The 21,151-nt window shown below is 49.9% G+C and overlaps 2 protein-coding genes across 20 annotated transcripts in view; both read right to left on the bottom strand.

Annotated features, from left to right (window-relative positions):
• The window catches only part of PKM (pyruvate kinase M1/2), a 29,109-nt gene extending 17,563 nt beyond the window's left edge, over positions 1–11,546 (bottom strand). For 2 of the 4 annotated variants that reach the window (XM_012768255.2, XM_012768254.2), the window contains exon 1: positions 1,710–1,826. Coding sequence is in view for 1 of the 4 variants with exons in the window: in XM_012768258.2 (XP_012623712.1) it covers positions 1,710–1,743 (34 nt within the window). In the remaining 3 variants the exon portion in view is untranslated. Of the gene's footprint in view, positions 1–1,709; positions 1,827–11,388 lie in introns of those variants that run through there. The other 2 variants (XM_012768257.3, XM_012768258.2) reach the window with 2 other exon arrangements.
• Positions 11,547–19,356: 7,810 nt separating this feature from the next.
• The window catches only part of PARP6 (poly(ADP-ribose) polymerase family member 6), a 32,946-nt gene continuing 31,151 nt past the window's right edge, over positions 19,357–21,151 (bottom strand). For 15 of the 16 annotated variants that reach the window (XR_002223406.2, XR_002223407.2, XR_001154988.2 and 12 more), the window contains 4 exons: positions 20,738–20,817; positions 20,306–20,369; positions 20,052–20,136; positions 19,357–19,713 (listed from right to left, as the gene is read on the bottom strand). Coding sequence is in view for 12 of the 16 variants with exons in the window: in XM_076004530.1 (XP_075860645.1) it covers positions 19,611–19,713; positions 20,052–20,136; positions 20,306–20,369; positions 20,738–20,817 (332 nt within the window). In the remaining 4 variants the exon portion in view is untranslated. The remainder of the gene's footprint in view (positions 19,714–20,051; positions 20,137–20,305; positions 20,370–20,737; positions 20,818–21,151) is intronic. The other variant, XM_012768253.2, reaches the window with a different exon arrangement.

Consider the following 21,151-nt stretch of genomic DNA (forward strand, 5'->3'; position numbering starts at 1 on the left):
CTGACATCTCTACCTTGACAGCTCTCCCACCAATCCTATAAATAACATCATTTTACACGCTCTGAAGGAGCTTCCACAAAAGGTAGCTGTAACCAATCTTCCGGTGACACAAACAACTGAATCCTAGTAGTACCTTGGTAAGTCGAGACCTTTTTATGCCAAGTTGTCTCAAAGCTCAAATATGTGCTTTGTTGTCAGATACCCACGTTCGCTCTTTATAATCCCCACCGAAACCCAAAGTGACTCCTCTAAATGCAAATATTCCATCCCAGAAGTCTGCACCGAAAAACCACATCTACTTTTGTCCAAGAGGACTTTAGAACACGCAAAGCAATTTGCACACAACCAAGGATAACCACAAGGGCACTAATACGGTTCTAAAATTATTACAACTATATTAACAGGACAGTTGCAACATAAGGAAATTAAAGTTGCTGGTCAAATTTTTTCCCCAACTGATTTTTGACACAACATCCTGACTTCCTTTCTGAGTCTGACAAGTACGCCACCCCTCTGTCACACAGACAGCCTGTTCCAGGTAATTAACCAGCAATTAACCAGCCGGGTCACAATCCTGACAACTGCCTGACCTTTGCTTTCTTCACTTCTGACTTCAAGCTGAAACTCACTCAGCCTGTTAGCTAATTAGAGATAAAGACTCAGGAGAAGCTTCCGGGCAATATATGAAGAACCTTCAGCAAGGATGTGAACCAGGAGCTCAACACCCTTCTCAGCAGAGGGTGGCTCCTTTCCTTGAGTTCTCAGACCAAGGACTATTCCATCTAAAACTCCTGAGTCCAAATGCTTTAGCCAAGGCTCAGGAACCAGTCCCTCATTAGCCTTGCCTCACTCTCCTCCTAAGTCTCAGGGCCCCAAATCCAGGCATCCCATACGTATGACCCTTACTCCTTTACCCTCCTCCATCCCTGACTTTGTGGCCTCTCTGGTGGCTGGAGCAGAGCATGGGCCTACACCCATCTCTGCCATCTCCAAAGAGGCTTGGCAAAGGTCCAAGGAGGCTTGAGACCAGTGGTGAACAGCCTGTCAGCTACAGAAAACTGATGGCTACAAGTCCCCAGCAACGGAATCTAAAGCTTTAAAAAGGAGGAAATAAGATACTGGCTAACTACTCCACATGGTAAATGCACTGTTCACTTCGATGTGCGTTTCCTCACTCCCTAATACACACAGGGACCAATGCAGGAAGGACAATCCTCTCTGCCAGGACCTATACGGTCTCGTATCTCCTAACACCTAGTACTTTGGTGGCATTCCAGCGCTCGATAAATGACCGTCAGTCTAACTTGGTGCTTCTTTATCAGAATCAAAGTTACACCTCTGCTCCCCTTCCCGAAACCTGAAGCACTTCCGACGGCTTGGCCAGCCAGTCCCTTTACCTGCACTCACAGCTGAGGCAGCGCTCACACACCTTCTGTGCTCCCAGCCAGGCTTGGTTCTGTCTGGCCGTGGAGGGGACATTTCTGAGAGATGGCACATCAGGCCAACTGAAATACAAAGGCCTTGCTGTGGCCTCCAAGGGGAGAGTGTCATCCGGTCTGAGGACTGTATTATGAACAAACTAAGATCTGAATGAGTGGGCTGAGTAATTCCACTCTTCTTAAAAACCATCAGCCAGCTCTTCTCCAGACCTGAGACACGAGGGTCTCTCTGTAGAGATCTGGCTGGGGCCACTGCGTATCAGGTCATACCTTTGGTTCTCTGGGCTTGGGTCTCCGGTGACATAATGCTCTCTTTTTGGCTCAGGGTGGCTCCGTGGCCCCACTTGCAAACACCGTTCAGAGCTGAATAAGGTTTGCCCTTTAGAGCTGTACAAGGATTAAGGTAAAAGCTGAGTGTAACTAAAGCTCTTTGGAGTAACAGAAAAATTACTTTAATAACCAGGTATCCAGGTGGTAGCTACTCCTAGGGGTTCTACTGTATTGTAAAGAAACATACAGACCTCTCCCCTTAAAATACCAAGATACTATTGATAGAAAATGTTCAGGAAAAGTGGGATCTCACCACCTCCCCGGGGTGTTTCATACCGTTCCCTAACACGCTAAGACTGCCTTCCCCCCAAGTCTCTCTAGACTTGTGACTTACTAACATCCCGCTATTGATTCTGGTCCCTTCCCTACTTTGGGAAAGGAACACCAAAATAAAAATACATAAAAGCACTGAGAGAACATATACCAAAATGTGACAGTATGCTATCTGGGTGGTAGGATTATGGCAAAATTTTTTTTCTTTATTAAGAAATATACTGGGCCCAGGAACTAATGTGAACTTTTTTACCGGCATTGTAAAAGAACAGACAACCATATCTCTTAACTGTTTCAAATAAATTATTAAAGTATTTTCTTTTTTAAAAAAGAAGAAAGAAATGTACTGATATTAAATGCTTTTATAATAAGAAAAATTATAAGTGTACATCCTTTGAAAAAAACATTTACAAGCATCCTATACAATTGTTGGGAGGAATTTAAAGAAATGTGAATCTCCCAATTCCATTAATTAACTGCTGTTCTGTGCGCTTCACGAACACTCTACTGAAAAGGCGGCAAAAGAAAGATACACGTCCGGGGCCCCTGACCACAAATGCTTTGCAGGACAGTTTCAGTGGCTTAATAAGAAAGTCAACCTTAACCCACTCAGAATCTCAAAGGGAAAAAAAAAGTTCATAGGATAATTTCATGCCAAAAACCTGTTAGCTACATGCCCAAATCCAGCTAACATCTTTTCCCATTTAGTCTGTTCTCAAGCTCCACAGTAAAGCCTTTGTGATGCTGTTCCGGTATAGAAGGCTGCCTCCAGGACTAGATATCATTAGCGGATACATTTATATTGGCCTCAGCCAGGCACAGTGGCTAATGCCTGTAATCCGGTGCTTTGGGAGGTCACAGCAAGAGGAACGCTTAAGACCAGGAGTTTGAGACTGGTCTGGGCAAGTTAACGAGACCCTGTCTCTGTGAAAAATTTAAAAATTAGCCAGGCATGGTGGTACGCGCCTGTAGTCCCAGCTGTTAGGGAGGCTGAGGCAGGATCACTTGAGCCCGGGAGTTCGAGGTCATAGTGAGCTATGATCATGCCACTGCACTCCAGCGTGGGTGACTGAGTGAGACCCTGTCCCTAAAACAAAAATGCCAATCCACAATTATATTGCCCTCAAACACAAACCCTATTTCATCATCTCAAATCTGATGTCTACAAGCTCTAATGCTTTGCTATTAAGTACAAAAATGACCAACAAAAATTTGTTTAGTATTTTAGTGGGTTTACACACCAGCAGTCAAAAAAGCTTGCTTATCAGCAAGTTCACCCAGACTTCCACAAAATCTCTTGTGTCTGTAAAGCACCCTGCCAACCCAGAAGCCTCCTGTGGCATCCCCAGGTCACCAACTGGTTTCTCTTCCCTCAGGCTCCGTCCTGGAGCCCCCCTTGCAGGGAGGACCAGAGCCTCGTCCCCCACGAGCCTCTTCTCCCCAGCACAAGCCGGGCGTCCCACCGACCACCTACCCAGAGTTGTATTTGTGCGCAGGACACCCTCTGGAGCCTCCCCCAGCCTTGGTTTCTCAGGGCGGCCTCTGGGAGGGGCTGCCCTCCCTCTCGTCAGTGGCCTGGGCAGTGCCTGCCAGGACATGTGGCCCCAGCCATGCCAGCCCGACTCGCTACCGCATCCTCCTGGGGAGGCACAGACATGCAGGGCCAACCTCCAGCCGGCAGTGGAAGCCCGGCGTGTCCACTGGCGCCAGCAAACCCCGCGCCCAGGTACAGGAGCCTCATTCTCGAGCCTGAGCCCCAGCAGGAGGATCTTCCTCAGAGCCATTTCCCCGCTGTGAGAAACAAGACACCGCCTGAGGTGAGTCTGGGCTGCTGGGTGCGGCAGGCACCATGGCAGCTAGCTCAGCTCCCAGGCCCCCTCGGTCCCTCCCTCCTCAGCTCAGGTGGCCCCTGCTCCTTGTACTACTTTTCTTCACAACAGACACAGTTCTTTGGCCATTCTTCAGAAACCAGGGGGAAAAAATCATATAAAAAATACCCTAGGCAAGGTACGGTGGCTCATACCTGTAATCCAAGCACTCTGGGAGGCCAGGAGTTTGAGACCAGCCTGAGCAAGAGTGAGACCCCGTCTCTACTAAAAATAGAAAAATTAGCCAGGCATGGCGGTACACACCTGTAGTCCCAGCTACACAGGAGGCTGACGCAGGAGGAACACTTGAGCCCAGAAGCTTGGGTTTGCTGTGAGCTACGGTGACGCTATTACACTCCAGCCTCCTGGGTGACAGAGTGAGACCCTGTCTCAAAAAATAAAAATAAAAAAACAAAAAACCCAATGTGCCGCTTCCTAGGACTAGTACTATTGTAGGGTTGCCCTGGGAAAGATTCACGCTTCACTCTACCAGTTCCATCTTTCACAAAAGTCCAAATCATTCTGCCCTAATAAGCCAGCCCAGCCTATAGGTCTGCAGAAGCCAATTTTTCTCTGCACCAACTATGCTCTGATGCCACCCTCATCACACAGATCAACCCAACAATGCTGGCACCTGATGACCACTTTTCCCCTCCAACATTGCTGGCAGGTACCAAAGACTGTGTTCCTTGCCATGGCATCAACTTGCTACCTAATACCTCCAAGTCTCCAGGCCAACAAGATGTCCTTTTAATTCTCAGTTCTTCGGATCTCCAGCATCCGTTACAAAGTTTGCATTATACTATACCAGCATGCAGGTCAGCCTACTCGCCAGGGGCTCTCTTCCTCAATGACAGAAACATAATTTTCAATACTGGCCCTAATCAGACTACCACAGCAACATGATCAAAATGAGGGATGGGCCAGCGGAACCTAGAAAGGTCTGGAGCAGAGGCCGTTCATCCAGATGTACAGTTAAGAGTAAAGACAATAGTGTCTCTGTATATGGAGCTGGGTACAAAGGATAAGATCTGTTCTAGCTAAGAGACCTGGGTCGGAAGGCCACTCTTTATCCCCAGGGGGATCCACAAGAGAAAGCAAAGTCTGGCATTACCAGGCTATAAAGAACAAAACACAGCCCCTTGTAGGTTGAAGTAAAATCCCCTTGTTCAAAAAAAATATATCTGAATAGGGCACAAAGGCCAATGCTGAATGGGCCTAAACTCCCAAAATACCGCTCAGCTTTAGGGGAAAAAGTCCGGAGTCAAAGAACATTCAACGTCCTCAGATGAGGAGGATTTCCTGGTTCCGGATACTCAGAGCAGAGAACTGGTTTCAGCCAGAAGGAGGAAGTTTGGGTGAAGCCTTTGTCATCCTGGGACATGGTTCCTCCTTACTAGAATTAAAAGTGGGGCAGTGCTTCTGGGCATGATACTCACACTCTGGAAGCAGCAAGGGACCCGGGACTCTGATTTAGGATCACCCCAAGTCAGGTGCAAGCAGGGTGGGTGACGGCCGAGTGAGGTGAGCATTCACTCAACGTTTACTGAAGATGCCGCCTGCACCCCAGCCCGGGCATGAGGAAGGCAGTGCCAGCTCTCCTAGAGCACTTACCCAGTCCATGTGACTGGTCTTCCTACAGCAGCCTTTATAGGTTTGCTTCTATTTTGTTTTGAATTGAAGAAAAGACAAAAACTAACATCTGTTATCTCTTACCACCCAGAACTGACCTTTGAGCTATATTTTTAGAATTTTTTTTTTTTTGTTTTGTTTTGTTTGTTTGTTTTTTTTTTTTTTTGAGACAGAGTCTCGGTTTGTTGTCCAGGCTAGAGTGAGTGCCGTGGCGTCAGCCTAGCTCACAGCAACCTCAAACTCCTGGGCTCGAGCGATCCTTCTGACTCAGCCTCCCGAGTAGCTGGGACTACAGGCATGCGCCACCATGCCCGGCTAATTTTTTATATATATATATATATCAGTTGGCCAATTAATTTCTTTCTATTTATAGTAGAGACGGGGTCTCACTCTTGCTCAGGCTGGTTTTGAACTCCTGACCTTGAGCAATCCGCCCGCCTCGGCCTCCCAAGAGCTAGGATTACAGGCGTGAGCCACCACGCCCGGCTATTTTTAGAATTTTTAAAAATGAAAAGAATTACAACTTTATCCAGTTCATTTTTCCTCCTTCCCCAGGCTACTCCAACCCTCCCCACCCGCACCATGAATTTTCACACGCAAGCACTGGCATGAATTTTGTATCCTAGTTAAGTCTAGGTAAAGTGTATGTATAGGCCGGGCGCTGTGGCTCATGCCTGTAATCCTAGCTCTTGGGAGGCCGAGGCGGGCGGATTGCTCAAGGTCAGGAGTTCAAAACCAGCCTGAGCAAGAGCGAGACCCCGTCTCTACTATAAATAGAAAGAAATTAATTGGCCAACTGATATATATATATATAAAAAATTAGCTGGGCATGGTGGCGCATGCCTGTAGTCCCAGCTACCCGGGAGGCTGAGGCAGAAGGATCACTCGAGCCCAGGAGTTTGAGGTTGCTGTGAGCTAGGCTGACGCCACGGCACTCACTCTAGCCTGGGCAACAAAGCGAGACTCTGTCTCAAAAAAAAAAAAAAAAAAAAAGTGTATGTATATCTACATAAAACCATATGGTATTACTGTGTTTTCTTAATGTCCTAAACAGTATACTGTACACATCATACAATATAATAATTTGCTTTTTAACTGAGCAGCACATTTAAGATCCATCCAGTTGGTATATAGATCTAGCTAATTCATCTGAACTACTGTACTAGTCCACTGTAGAACTAGACCATTTTATTCATGTACTCCTCTACTGGTGGCCATTCCCCGCCCCATTAAACCAATTTTAACACTATAACAACTCTCCTAGTACATGTCTCCTTGTGCATTTGTGAGCTTCTATATATCCAGAAATATAATTCTTGGTTAATGGTGTACATTTCTATTTTTACTAAATGTTGTGGAATTGCTCTCCAAAGTGGCCGTATCAATTTACAACCAGCATGAGTTCCTGCTTTTCTGCACCTTTGCTAACACTTGATACTGTCAGACTTCAAGAGTCTCCACTTCGCTATCACTCAGTCAAAACTCCCAGGCTCCTCTGAAACGGACATTGGTGGGTACGGGGTGTCTTATGTGCCATGACTGACTCCGCTGATGGGGCAATTCTTTCTTGCTCATTGCTGGAGACAGGGGAGATGCCAGTTATTTACAGTTGGAATATTATCTGTAGGTTGATTCAAAATGTTCGGACGGGATAGGGCTCCCTTCAGAGCATTGTGGCTGCTGAGTTCCACCAGCAGCTAAACTTGTCCACACTCTAAAATGCTACGACCAGCAACCTCACTGCCCTAGTCCAGCTGGTCTTGGATTCTCCCCCTCGACAGCCCCCGCCTGCTTGCTGGCATCAGCAAAGAGGCTTAGTGCTTCCCAGGAGCTTTGCCTAGGGACAGAAATGGGGGAGAGGAGTCTCAGAGGCCACGGAAGGTACTGCAGCAGCCTGCTCTCCAAGCTCTCCTACGTGCAGACCAGCACAAACTGCGGCAGGGGCGGGGCCTCGCTGCACAGCCGGTGCCCTGCCAGCCTCCCTCCCACTCCCGGGCTGCGCAGGCACACCAAAAGGCCAGACTGCACACCACCATTCGCCACCCACCCTGGCTCACCTTCCCCCAAACAGCTTCTCTAACAAAGCCCCAAGGAATCAAACTACTCAATTATCCAGTCTACGTCTGGCTCTTGGTGAAAAAAATGCCAGCTCCCAGAAAGTATAATGGTATTAAAAATAGTATTCATACCTCAGGTCATTTAGCTCTACTCCTATCTGTACCAGAACTGATGCTTAAAGTGACCTTTTACCAAATAAATCACTTAAATATTTCACGAAGATCCTCAACGAGGCTGCAGTAAAACCCTGCTCACAGGAACAACGCATTCTTGCAGTATACCAGTTAATTGGGATTTGACTGGATATGTGGAGTGACTCAGAAACAAAAGTAATGTCAAATGAGTCATTTTCCTCTACCCTGGTCTCAGTCTTAGCTCTTGGCCAGGAGAACACATCCTGACTTGCCTTCATAAAAGTTGAAGCAAAATAAATTAAAACCCAAGTGATGTGAGTTTGTAATGTAAAAGCTACACTTTTTCTACCTTCCTGCCCACAGCCAGTTCCTCATTTCTTCCATTACCTCAATATTAAGAAATAAAGAGCTTTAAGAAATAAAATGTTTTTTCCTGTAACCCCGGGATGTTAATGTCACAACATTCAAGTAACAGAAGCAACTCCCATAGGTGCTAGCTGTCTGGAGTCACAGCTCCTAAATTTGCCAAGTCACTGGGGGTACAGTTCTTAAAAGAGCCAACAATGCTCTTTGTTAAACTATGAATTCAAAACTAAAATTATTTCTAATGCAATGCTTAAAATGAAAGCCGCTGTGCTACACAGAACACTAATGTCCATATATTTTGGCTCAAATCTAGTAACTACTCCAAAATGAGTTCAAGGATATTCTTAAGTCATTGTTATCCGTGTCCCATGAGAGGCTGCCATGCCTGCTACAGAAGGCCCGGGAGTGAAGGTGCGGCGTACACTGCATCACCTGGGCCCAGGGGGACTCTGCGCCTAAGCTCTTGGCCAGTACAGAGAACCTGGTGATCTGGACCAACCATTTTCCACTTAGCTGAGACATTTTCAATTGGGGGAAATACATGCTTCATTATTTGACTCATTGAAAGGGGAGAGGGGATTTCTTATGCCTGCAAAAACCACAATGCAGTTTCCCCACTCACCCAGCGTAGAGAATTTTCTCAAAAGCAGATAAATTGAAAGGTCGAGTCATCTTCCCCGCAGAGCCTCCCCTCCCCCACAGATCTGGTGATGGCTTACATTACCCTTCCCCCCAGAACAGCATCGCTGCAGCTCCAACAGCATCCTCAGGCCACCAGAGGGCAAATTATTTGCTAACAATGGTGCAGGAGGGGCAGCCCTGACCTAGGCCCTCCTCCGCACCCTAGCGAGTGGCCACACCCTTGGCACTGCCAACAGTGGGCTACTGTGCCCTGGCTCCAATCTTAACCTCACCAGCAAGTCGAACAAGTCCTAGAACCCCACCTGGAGTGCAAAGATTCCAGTCTTGGTGCTGTGCAGTTTGTTTCCACTCTTATAGCCAAAAAGCAAAGTCCTAAATCATCCCCTCCCTGTGTCTGGAGGTTCCCCTTCTGAGAAGACCAAGATGACCAAAGAGCTCCTTTTGCAAGTGGAGAGTTGCAAAGTAACATTACTAGTTACTTTGTAAAGCACTGTATCAGAATTCCTGAGGGGATTGGTTTCTAGAGGACCCTTGGTATTTACAGAGCCTGACTCCCAAAGATTAACTGTACCATATCTGGGACTAGCAGGAAGATGAATCGAGTTCAGGCCCTCATGCTCAACTGCGGATTAAGTCACTGTGCTCCGTGACCAGACGAATACACTCATTTAGAGGCATTTCTTCTGCACACCTCCCCAGACACTGCACTGAGTGTGCAACACACACACCTAGGCACGTGCAGAGACCATCCTTTCAAAAATCACGAGGAAAATGTTATTCCCAATTTTCACCTGGGAAACTGAGGTCCAGAAGCTGCATTCCTTCATCAGTGGTCTCAATAAATTATCGAGTCAAACCTGATTCTAAAAGCCTGTTTACAGCTTCCCAATGCCTCTGTCCAAGCTGGGACCTTCGCTATCAGGCGCACTTTATTCAGGTCAGGGAGGACTGACATCGCGGGTTTGGAGTCTGCAGATTAAGCAGCCAAGGGATGCCTTCCCACGACTGGGTCTCCAGACCTTCAGACTGGAAGGCGCTTTGCTGCTTCTTCGAACCCACGTGCTTGCCACCTGGTGAGACCTCGGGAGGCTTCCTGTCCTCCCTCCCCCAGCAGGAAGTTCGTCCCTTCCTCAGAGCACTTACCAACGATAAATTTTATGTTCCTTCCATAATTAGATCGTGAGCTCGGTGGGCTATGACCAGTCTGGTCATCCCGGACGCCAACCCCCTCCCCAGGACAGTCCTTGGCCCCTACTGTTTTTATTAAGAGAACGCGACGGGTGTCCCGTCCCCTCCGTAACCTGCAGGGCCGCCCCACGCGTGCGTCCGCGCCCCACAGTCAGGGCGCATTTGATGAGGAACGCGGAGCCCAGGCGAGGAGCCCGCAGAGCGCCCCGGACGCCCGGAGCCTGTGGACGCCTGCGGCGGCTTCTCGGGCCCTCCGCCCCCCAAGGCCGGCGGGCAGGTCGCAGCCCGCGGCGGCGGGGCGAGCTCCAGGGCCCCGCTACTCCCAGGCGCTTGCAGGCTGGCCAGAAGTCGGGGCAGCCACCCCTTCTTCCCCTGCATCAGGAAAGGCCGGGGTTACGTAACCCTCTAACTGCGCCCGCGCCACCGCTGCATCCCGCCGGCCGCCCAGCCCCGCCCGTCCGCAGGGCGCACCGCACGCAGGCCCCGCGGCCCCGGGTCTGAGAGGCCGTGATGGAGACGGGACGGGACGCGAGCAGCCCCGGGTGGGGGCGGACGTGATCAGAACGGAGGGGCGGGGACCAGGGCAGCGGGGAGGAGGCGGAGGAGGAGTGCGGAGGAGGAGGGAAGCGGAGGAGGGGTTCGGGGGAGGAGGGGAGCGGAGGAGGGGTGCAGGGGAGGAGGGGAGCGGAGGAGGGGTTCGGGGGAGGAGGGGAGCGGAGGAGGGGTGCAGGGGAGGAGGGGAGCGGAGGAGGGGTTCGGGGGAGGAGGGGAGCGGAGGAGCGGACGTGACCAGCATGGAGGGAGGAGGGGCAGGGACGGGCATGAATGGGGGAAGGGGCAGCAGGGGGCACCCGCACGCGGGAAGAGCGGACGAGCCCGCCGGAGGATGGGAGGAGACATGGAGAAGGGTTTCCAGGAGAGGTTAAAGGGTTGCCTACCAAGGGCATCAGAGCGGGGGCAACGCGAACAGGTTGGAGATGAAAGGGAAAGGACTCGCATCAAGGGGGAGCGGAGGAAACGAGCACGCAGCAGGGGCGAGAGGAGGGGGGGAGGCAAGGATGAAACCAGTTAGAAAAGAAGGGAAAGCTCAAATTTCACAGTTTGTGCTGAGATATAATTCACATGGCATGAAATTCATCCTTTTCAAATGTACCGGTCAAAGAAAGAAGGGAAGGGAGGCGAGGATGGAGGCAGAGTGCGGAGGGGAGAGGACGTGAGGGCAGGCTCAGGCCGGGGCCAGGGTGGGGAGAGCAGGGGCTGGCTGCCCCGCCGCGCCGGGGAGGAGACGGGCGCGGGGACCGGCCGCGCAGGCCGCGGGCGCGAGCAGCCTCTCCCCGGCCCGGCCCGGCCGCGGGATGCCAGGACCTCGCCGCGCGCCCGCGGCCGGCAGGCGGGCTGCACACGGCGCTGGCCGGCGGGCGGGCCGGGCGCGGGCGCGGGCGGGCTCCCCGGGCTCACCTCCGGCGGCGTCCGGCTCGCGCTGCGCTGCAGGGGAAGAGGTCGCTGCAGGGGAAGAGGTCGGCGGCCGCGGGAAGCGTCGCTGCTGCCTGTGCGGGACCCGCAGCCTGAGCTCAAGGTTACCCCGCGGCCGCCGCAATCCCTCCGCCGCCGCCCCGCCCCGGCCCGCCCCCGCGCGGCGAGCCACCCTCCGCGGGCGGGCGCAGAGCCGGCCGCAGGTTGCCCTCCTGGGGGACTACGTTCCGCGGCGGAAGGACACGGCGCACCGAGTCGAAGCCCTGCCGGAGTGGCGGCCAATGGGGAGGTGGCGAGCAGCAGGCCCCGCCCCCGGGCTCCGGGGACCTCCCTCCCAGACCCCCGGGCGCCCCGGCCACCTGTCGCCGCCGACTTGGGCGGCCAGACTCCGGCTTCTCGCCTGGCCCTCGGCCCGGGCCGCCCCAGTGGTCTGCGCCTACCCGGCTGGCCCAGATCCCCGGGTCCCCGAGCCCCGTCCTTCTCGCCACGCCCTGCCCCTCCCCGCCCACCCCGGTGCCTGCCCCCGCACCCCCGAGACCGCCGAACGCGAAGCCGGGCGCCGCGGGCTCCCGCGTGCCCGAGGCCGGGATGCCTTCCGAGGGCTCCGGCGCGGGAGCGGGTAGCGAGCACTCGGGAGGCAGAGCTGCCCCGAGCGGGAGCGCAAGGCCCTTTTGTTCCCAGGGCTGCTCACTGTCGCAGGGCCGGGGAACAAGGAAGGACACTCGGGGCCACACGAACACTTTAGTAGGGTCTGGGACCCTGCGGAACGCGGGCCTGAGAGCAGAACGCGAGTAGAGGCTACAGACAGCAGTGCAGAACTGGTGCGCAGAGCTGCTGGCGTTAGCGCGGACATCTGGGAATACCAAGTCAGAACGTTCCAGCCGAGGATCATGCGGGAGTCAAGGCTTACGTTTTCAACCTAGTCGTGTATTTAAGTCAATATTGTTGGAGCTTTTCTTACCTTTTTCTACAAGGCATTTTCAAAGTTCCCAATTATTAGCCAACAACCAGTAATGATAGCAGTTATCAATTAAACAGCTGTTAAGTCTTGCCTTCATGCAGCCAAGTTTTGAGAGCAGATACAATGTTGCAGCATTCAAAATGTGAGGACGATTCTCAGGTTTTTTTCTTTCCCTGGCAATAGAGACCAAATGGATGTGACCTGCTCATGCAGACACCCTGCCTGCAGCTGAATCACAGGCCTTCATTCGCTTCCTGTTAGCGCAGATAAGCTGGGAGGAGAAAGTGACAGGCTAAAAGTGAATTTGTTCAAAGTGAGATAAGACCTTTTAATTTCTTCTGTAAGCCATTTCTGGTCCCTTTCTTGTAGGTGGGAAGTAAATGCTTGCCTATTAAGGTTGTGACAGAACATGAAGTTGTTGAGAGGAAAAAACCCACACCCCTGCTCAGGGAGCGTCAGATTCCCCACCCCCGTCCAGAGAGGGATAAATGGCATAAATGGTTCTCTCTTGCCCCTGAGCTGAGGACAAAGAACAGTGGTGGACAAAACTGGGGAGTGGCAGGGATCTGGCCAGTGCTGGACTATGTTGTATTTTAGAGTTCTAAACCTAAATGTTCCTGAGATTGAAATACACATGTATTAAATTGGAAAACTGATCAGGCAAGCTATTGCCCTTCAGTTGTAGATTTTGATCACCTGACAGTTATAAAATGCTGTCCATGAGACACTGGCAGAAACTAATCCAGCATATCCTTGCTCACATTAGATGCACAGTGAAAATTTGTCATTCAATTTAAGGCAATGGTCACTGTTTTCCTGAGAAGCAGCACAGTATAGGAGGGCAAGCTTGGCTTCCATCATATCTTTGTTTCAGTCCCACTAACTAGCTCTGTGACCATGTTCTGTATATTGATGTGTGAGTCCCCTTCCTTAAAAGTAAATTGAGGACAATTCCTGCTTCATGTGGTGGGTTGGATCAGATCATGTATGTGAATGAGTCCAAAACTGCTTAATAGGTATCCTGTTTCTTTGGGAATTGACTAGTCTTGGAGGGCTGTCCTTGTGTGAGGAGAGATATATATATATGTTTTCATCCATAGTTCCTGGCCTACAACTCACACACCCCTTGTAATTGTCTTTTCTTATAATGTTGGGCAGTTCAGGCCTCAGAAGCAGGCTTCAGAAAACAGAATCTCTCTGACCTTCTCTCCCTCCTTTCACATGTTCCTCTTCCTCCCCAAGGCAGGAACCTTCCCTGCCCTTCTGTCTTGGAGCTGGCCATAAAGAAATTCCCTGACCTACCTTGCCTGACCGTGGGTCAGAAGGCCCCACTTCAGAAGGGGTCCCGCCCCATACCTCGGAGGAAAGAGGTATGGCACAGAGGTGCCAAGAAGAATCTGACAGTCCTTCTCAGTTTCCCCACTCAGTCTATTAGTATCAGATCATACCCTTGTGTCCGAGCACATTTCTACACAGTAAATCATGCCTAGCCAGTGACGGCTCCATGAAAGGCCCAAGAGGACAGGGTTTGGAGAGCTTCCAGACAGCTGCCCACGTGGAGGTTCTGGGGGTGTTGCCCCCAGGGAGGACATGGAAGCTCCTCCATAGCTTGCCCTATGCATCTCCATCTGTGTCCTTTGTGGCATCCTCTAACAAGTGTTTCCCTGAGTTCTGTGAGTCACTCTAGCCAACCCAGAGTGGGAACCCCAACTTGAGCCAGTTGGTCAGAAGTTCTGGAGGCCCAGATTGCTGGGGAGGGGGTGATCTTGTGGGACTGAGTCCTCACACACTGGCAGGTGTGTCAGTGTTGGATCTGACACTATCTCCAGGTGTCAGATTTGAAGTGGAGGATACGCAGCTGGTACCCACAGCAGAACTGATTGCTTGCTTGGCGGGTAGGGAAAAAACCCCACGTTTGGTCACAGAAATCTTCTTGTTGATTGCTGTTGTGGTAGTGTGAGTACAGAGAAACACAGTTTGAGTTGGTTTCTCCACAAATGCCTCGTGACCAGTGCCAGAACATCTTCCTGCATTTAAGCTTGCTTCTCTAGACCATCACTCCTCTGGCCCTTTGACCCAGTAACAAGTAACCCTAGGGCTACAGGAAATTGGGGTTTCTGAAGGAGGACACAGACCCCCTTCCCCTAGAGCCACCCCTTCCACTGTGCTCAGTGACCTGCTCAGGACCAGAGGGGAACTGCAAGGCTCACTAGAGTGAGGTGTGAGTAAGGCCATAGACTGCTGCCTTGTTTGGATTCTTGACCACAGAATCTGTAGCTTTATGGTTTAACTCTCTAACGTCATTTGGAGTCCTTAGGGGGGCAGGTGTGTCAGCAAATCATACTGGACCCAATCCTAGAGGCTAAAGACAAATTTCAGCCCTGGTGAGGAGGGTGAGAGTACAGGTTTTATCATCAATTACATGACCTCTTGTCCTCTGCCTGAAACAGTAGTGTTCTCTCTTTTTGAGGACAACAGATTTCCAGGGCAGCCCACAGACCTTGAATGTCAGATTCTTTCTTTCTTTTTTTTGAGACAGAGTCTCACTTTGTTGCCCAGGCTAGAGTGAGTGCTGTGGCATCAGACTAGTTCACAGCAATCCCAAACTCCTGGGCTCAAGCAATCCTCCTGCCTCAGCCTCCCGAGTAGCTGGGACTACAGGCATGTGCCACCATGCCCGGCTAATTTTTTCTATATATTTTTATTTGGCCAATTAATGTCTTTCTATTTTTAGTGGAGACGGGGGTCTCGTTCTTGCTTAGGCTGGTTTCGAACTCCTGACCTCAAGCAATCCGCCCGCCTCGACCTCCCAGAGAGCTAGGATTACAGGCGTGAGCCACCGCGCCCGGCCGAATGTCAGATTTAAAGCTGCAATACAGTACTTACCACTTTGGACTTTGTGTGCTCTTCCTAGAGCCAGATCAGGTGGACTTTTTATTTTATGCCTTCCTTCAAACTTTTACCATCTCTTCAGGCCTATCAGGCATACCAGAGTTTCCACAGACAAACTCTCAAGGAAGAGAAAGTCGGCCTTTTGGAGTTAGGGATAAACAGACACAGGCTATCTGTGTGGGAAAGGCAAAGCTTCGTGGAGGAGGAGACATTTTGAGCTAGGCATGGAAAATTGGTCAGGATAGAGATGGGTATGAGAAGGCCATTTAGAGGAAAGGAACAATAAACAAACACTGAATGTTTTCTGAATGCAACTGTGTATCTAAGTTTCCCCTGGCACCTGCAAAAATGGCTCATCAGCACTTAGTGGCAGGAAGGGAGAAGCTTAAGGAGTCCTTGGTCACACTAATGGAAGTACTGCCTAAGCCAAGGTGACCCTGTCAGCCAATGTGACCTCCAGCATTCTTTCTCTAACCCTAAAATGCTAAGGTTTACTGGACAAAGCCTCCTTAGGGCGTTCTAATCTTATCCACCAAACGATCCACTTTAAGGCCCTGTGCTTTCATTTTTCCCTACTTGGGGTGGGGAACCTGTGGCCTTGTTGAATCCAAATTTAATAACAGGATTTGTTCTATGAAGTTTGGATTTGGTTGAAGGATCATACTTGGGGATCTGGAGGGACACATGTGGCCTTGAGGCCGAAAGTTCCCCAAGCATGTAAGGAGGGCAGAAACTGGAGCATTCCAACACACAGGATGTAGGGATGAAATGGGGCCTTGATCAAGATTTGGAAGATGCGCTGTGGCTCACACCTGTAATCCTAGCACTCTGGGAGGCCGAGGCAGGAGGATCCTTTGAGTTCAGGAGTTCGAGACCAGCTTTAGCAAGAGCGAGACCCCATCTCTACTAAAAACAGAAAGAAATTAATTGGCCAACTAAAAATATACATAGAAAAAATTAGCCGGGCATGGTGGTGCATGCCTGTAGCCCCAGCTACTCAGGAGGCTGAGGCAGGAGGATCGCTTGAGCCCAGGAGTTTGAGGTTGCTGTGAGCTAAGCTGACACCATGGCACTCTAGCTTGGGCAACAGAGTGAGACTTTGTCTCAAAAAAAAAAAAAAAAAAAAAAAAGATTTGGAAGACAAAGAAGGCATCAATGAACAATGGATCAAGTGCCCCTTCCTTCCTGCTGCAGTTCAGCCTGCTTTTCCTTGGCACCAGAGTTCACCTGTCTGCCCTTGTTCACTGGCTGCCGGCTAGCTAACCTGACTCACTTATCCCAGGAAGAACAGCTAGGACTAAGGAGACTTTGGGTCCTCTCTTAGGTAAAATAGTTTCCATAGGCAATGCTTTAATTTAAAAGGGTGGCACCTCTGACCCATTGCAGGAGGGGGGAGGTCTGAAACATATGTGGAAAGTCCTGTGCTGCAAAAGGGGCCAATGCCCTTCCAGATGAACTGCAGCCGATCTTATTCCCCCCTGCTGGGGGAGGACTGCTCTAAGGGAATTGTGTGAGCCGGGAAGCTGCCTATCACCCCTAAACTGGTCCAAGAAGCTGAGACATCCCTCAAACCTCCACCTCAGAATCCATTCTGTGAGAAGCCAGTAACCCAGTAATGACTCAGCACCAGACTCCTCTTTCCCTCTCCCCACCAGCCAGAAGGAACGGAGAATGAAGCAGACTCCTCCCCATTGGAGGGCCACATCGTCACCACAAACTGAGTCACGGCCACACCCTGCCTGGATGGAAATTTACCAGGAGAGGACAGAAGGGGAAGGTTAAACTCCAGAGGTTTTTAATTTCTCAATCCAGAAATTGTAGTCATCTACTCTCTACCTAGAACTAATAATTCTTTTCCTGATCTAGCCCTTAACCAGGCATGGCCAGGTCTAAATGAAGTGAGGTTGCTTGAGCTTAGGACTATGTGAAAGGTAGGCGGCCACTGCCAACCCGTATGTGCAGTATTTCTAACAGTCTTGGCCCCTGGGGAGGAGGATGCCTTGCTACTTACATATGGCTTTCACCGGCCCCAGCTCGCCCACCTCCAAGGTAGTGAGGCCCAGGTAGGGGAAAGGGGCAACCCTCCCTCAATTTCCCCTCCAGGGTGTGGGACGGTTTCTCTCCAGAAATTCAGGGACCCACGCAGCAAGTTTCCCATCATTCACTAGAATGAAGGTGTTCTAGTGTTTGTGGGGTTTTAAGGAGCTTTGTTTTACCTCATATATAGTTGAATTTTATAAGATAGGATTATCTGTAGCTTTCAAATTTCTGATCCAAAAAGTCCTATTGCTCCTAGCACTCTGGGAGGCTGAGGGTGGATTTCTTGAGGTCAGGAGTTGGAAACTAGCCTGAACAAGAGTGAGACCCCATCTCTACTAAAAATAGAAAGAAATTAATTGGCCAACTGAAAATATATCGAAAAAATTTAGCCAGGCGTGATGGCGCATGCCTGTAGTCCCAGCTACTTGAGAGGCTGAGGCAGCAAGATTGCTTGAGCCCAGGAGTTTGAGGTTGCTGTGAGCTGGGCTGACACCACGGCACTCACTCTAGCCTGGGCAACAAAGTGAGACTCTGCCTCAAAAAAAAAAAAAAAGAAAGAAAGAAAAACTACACTAGAGTAAGAAACCTATCCTTGAAAAGCCAGGCTTGTTTAATATTTTTCGTATTCTCTGTGTGTATATTTCTGTTTTTATTTTTTTTTTTTTATTTTTTTTTTTTTTTGAGACAGAGTCTCGCTTTGTTGCCCAGGCTAGAGTGAGTGCCGTGGCGTCAGCCTAGCTCACAGCAACCTCAAACTCCTGGGCTCGAGTGATCCTTCTGCCTCAGCCTCCCGGGTAGCTGGGACTACAGGCATGCGCCACCATGCCCGGCTAATTTTTTATATATATATCAGTTGGCCAATTAATTTCTTTCTATTTATAGTAGAGACGGGGTCTCGCTCTTGCTCAGGCTGGTTTCGAACTCCTGACCTTGAGCAATCCGCCCGCCTCTGCCTCCCAAGAGCTAGGATTACAGGCGTGAGCCACAGCGCCCGGCCTGTTTTTATTATTTAATAAAATATTTGGACACGTCCAACTATCTCAGCTATGCTTAGAAGGGTTTGGGGTACATGTTGCACAGCCGGAAAAGCCAGCAGGCAGCTTGTCATGGTAATATCAACACGGAGAAGATATATTAACAAAATTAGGTCTCCTGCTGCCTTCCTCACCACCCTGCTAACCTTACAGAATCTGGGTTTTGTTTCATTAAGGGAAGCTGCATTACCTTAGAATGTCTTTACAGATTTCAAGTTAAAGACCAACACAACTTCCTGCTCCTGCCAGCTGTCCCCCAACCTCACTTATCCCAAAGAAATAAGTAGGAGAAGGAAGAGGGTAGGGGCCCAGCCCTGAGATACAGAGCAAAGGAGACTGGGTAGGCTTTGTGCAGAAAGTAGTAGGCTATCCCCGAGCTGCTTTGGCCTCAATAGCCTTTAACATTTTGACTAACAGTCACTAGTGGTATTCTATTTTTTTTTTTTTTTTTTTTGAGACAGAGTCTCACTTTGTTGCCCAGGCTAGAGTGAGTGCCGTGGCATCAGCCTAGCTCACAGCAACCTCAAACTCCTGGGCTCAAGCGATCCTGCTGCCTCAGCCTCCCAAGTAGCTGGGACTACAGGCATGCGCCACCATGCCCGGCTAATTTTTTCTATATGTATTAGTTGGCCAATTAATTTCTTTCTATTTATAGTAGAGACGGGGTCTCGCTCTTGCTCAGGTTGGTTTCGAACTCCTGAACTCAAACGATCCACCTGCCTTGGTCTCCCAGAGAGCTAGGATTACAGGCGTGAGCCACCAAGCCCGGCCACTGGTGGTATTCTATATCCTGTTTGTTTCATCTGTGTAACTGGTAAGTTTCCTTTTAATCTATTGATTAAAAAAAAGCTGACAGATCTGTAGTATACTACATTAAATGATCTCAGCTTTGATTCCATGCAACATAAATAGTCCCAACCCTCAGGATATTCGACTCTCCCCACCCTCATCCCCATTTGGGGGCTTGGAGTAGGTGCTGGCCCAAGGCTAGTCAGACCACAGTGATCATATCCAGTCCACAGCACCTTCCATTTTATTGTTTTATTTACAAACAGGGTGAAGTCAACTGGGAAAATCAGGGGTTGAAGTCAGTCTGGGCCATCCAAACGTAGAGTGGTTCCTGGGTCAAGTTCCACCACGAAGGCCACCTCTTCTTTTCCTTGCCCCCTTGGTAATGGCCCCTTGATTCCTCAGGGCAGCTTCACCTGCTGCACCTGAGCCCTTTTATGAGGGCAGATGGATCCTGGGGGAACAGGGGTGGTACGAGGGCTGGGGCCCCCTCAGTTTGTGTAAACCTGAGTTCCGATCACACGCATGATTTCCTTCTGTATCTTGGGGTCCTGAGTATTTATGTTGGCATCGCCCACCTGACCATCCTCATATCTGCCAAAGATAGGGCAAGTGTGAGTATAAAACAGAGAACAATACCAGACTGTGAACCAGTAGAACTGTATTTCAAGGTGTGGCCAATCCATCCCAGAATTCGAAACCCTTTCTAGCTACTCTTCAGAGTGGAAGAGATTCAGTTTATCTAGTTTCCTCTAGAGAGACCTGAATGCTCTATACCCATTCCTATCCTCCAAGGGGAAAGTCCCAGTGCCAGCCCCACTCAGGTAGCCAGGGACAAACCTCATATAACAGAAACAGTCTTTCCCAGTAGTCACACACCATCACACCCCCGCCCTCACTCAAGTAATCCCTAGAGTCCCTCCTGGACTTACACAAAGAAGAACCGTGTGCAGACATGGTCAGATACAGGGCACACCCAGATGTTCCCATGCTTCTGGAGGTCCTTGGATGTAATCACTAGGAAGAAGGCGGCCAGAAGTAATAGATACAACGTTTAAGGCACAGAGTCCATGAAGGAAAGGGAAACCATGCTGTTTTAACATCACCCTTGGCCAGATCATATGCCAAAGTTGTATCAAATAAAGGTTGGGGATCCCAAAAAACAGGGCATGGATAAGCTACCTACCTTCACAAAGTGCTATACAGTTTAGATTCCGACTCTGCAGGAACCTTGACTGAATGGATCGGGTCTGGAAGAGAAGGAGGCAAAGGAAAGCCGAGCCAGGCAGATGGTTACGGTTTCCCTAGCGAGGCTGATTGGCTGCTGCTGATTGGGGTGGGGATCAGGGATATCCTGGGCTCCCAGCCACCCACCAAAATTTTTCTTTCCCATAATCAGTCTGTATGGGGCCACAGCTTCCATCTTTGCATGTTTATCTAAACTCAGCCTCTGCTTTCATACTTGTAACTGAGGCAACGTATGACTCTGGAAGTGTATGCACCTTAGAATATACCTGATTCCTTTCAATGATCTTCAAACCGTCACCCCTGCCCATCTCTTTAAGCTAAAATAGCCCCAGGGAAGGGTCCTGCCTCATTAGAGCAGGCCAACTAATACCTGGGGGATGGTATTCATCCTGTTATATCTCTGGACCAGCTCATCCTTGGAGGGCATCCTGTGCTGTCCTTTTCCCATTCCTGTCACAGAACAACAAACCCAGTTCATTCATCCATTCCTTAATCAAATATTTACTGAAGTGCCTACTATGTGCCAGCACTGAGCTAGACACTTGACAATAGGTAGAGAATAAAACAAACAAGGTATTTGTCCCCACAGAATTTAGTCTGGTGGACATTACAAGCAAGAAACATGTAATTATAACACAGCATGTAAGGGTTGTGATGGGGAGAGAACAGAGCACTGTGTGAGCCAGAGGAGGGGAACTAGCCTAGCCTAGGTATTTGAAGGAGGCATCCTAGTGACAGCTAGGCTGAGAACCAGAGGATTAGGAGAGTTAATTACGTGAAAGGG

This window comes from Microcebus murinus, chromosome 6 (genome assembly GCF_040939455.1).
Source record: "Microcebus murinus isolate Inina chromosome 6, M.murinus_Inina_mat1.0, whole genome shotgun sequence".
NCBI classification, from domain to species: Eukaryota; Metazoa; Chordata; class Mammalia; order Primates; family Cheirogaleidae; genus Microcebus; species Microcebus murinus.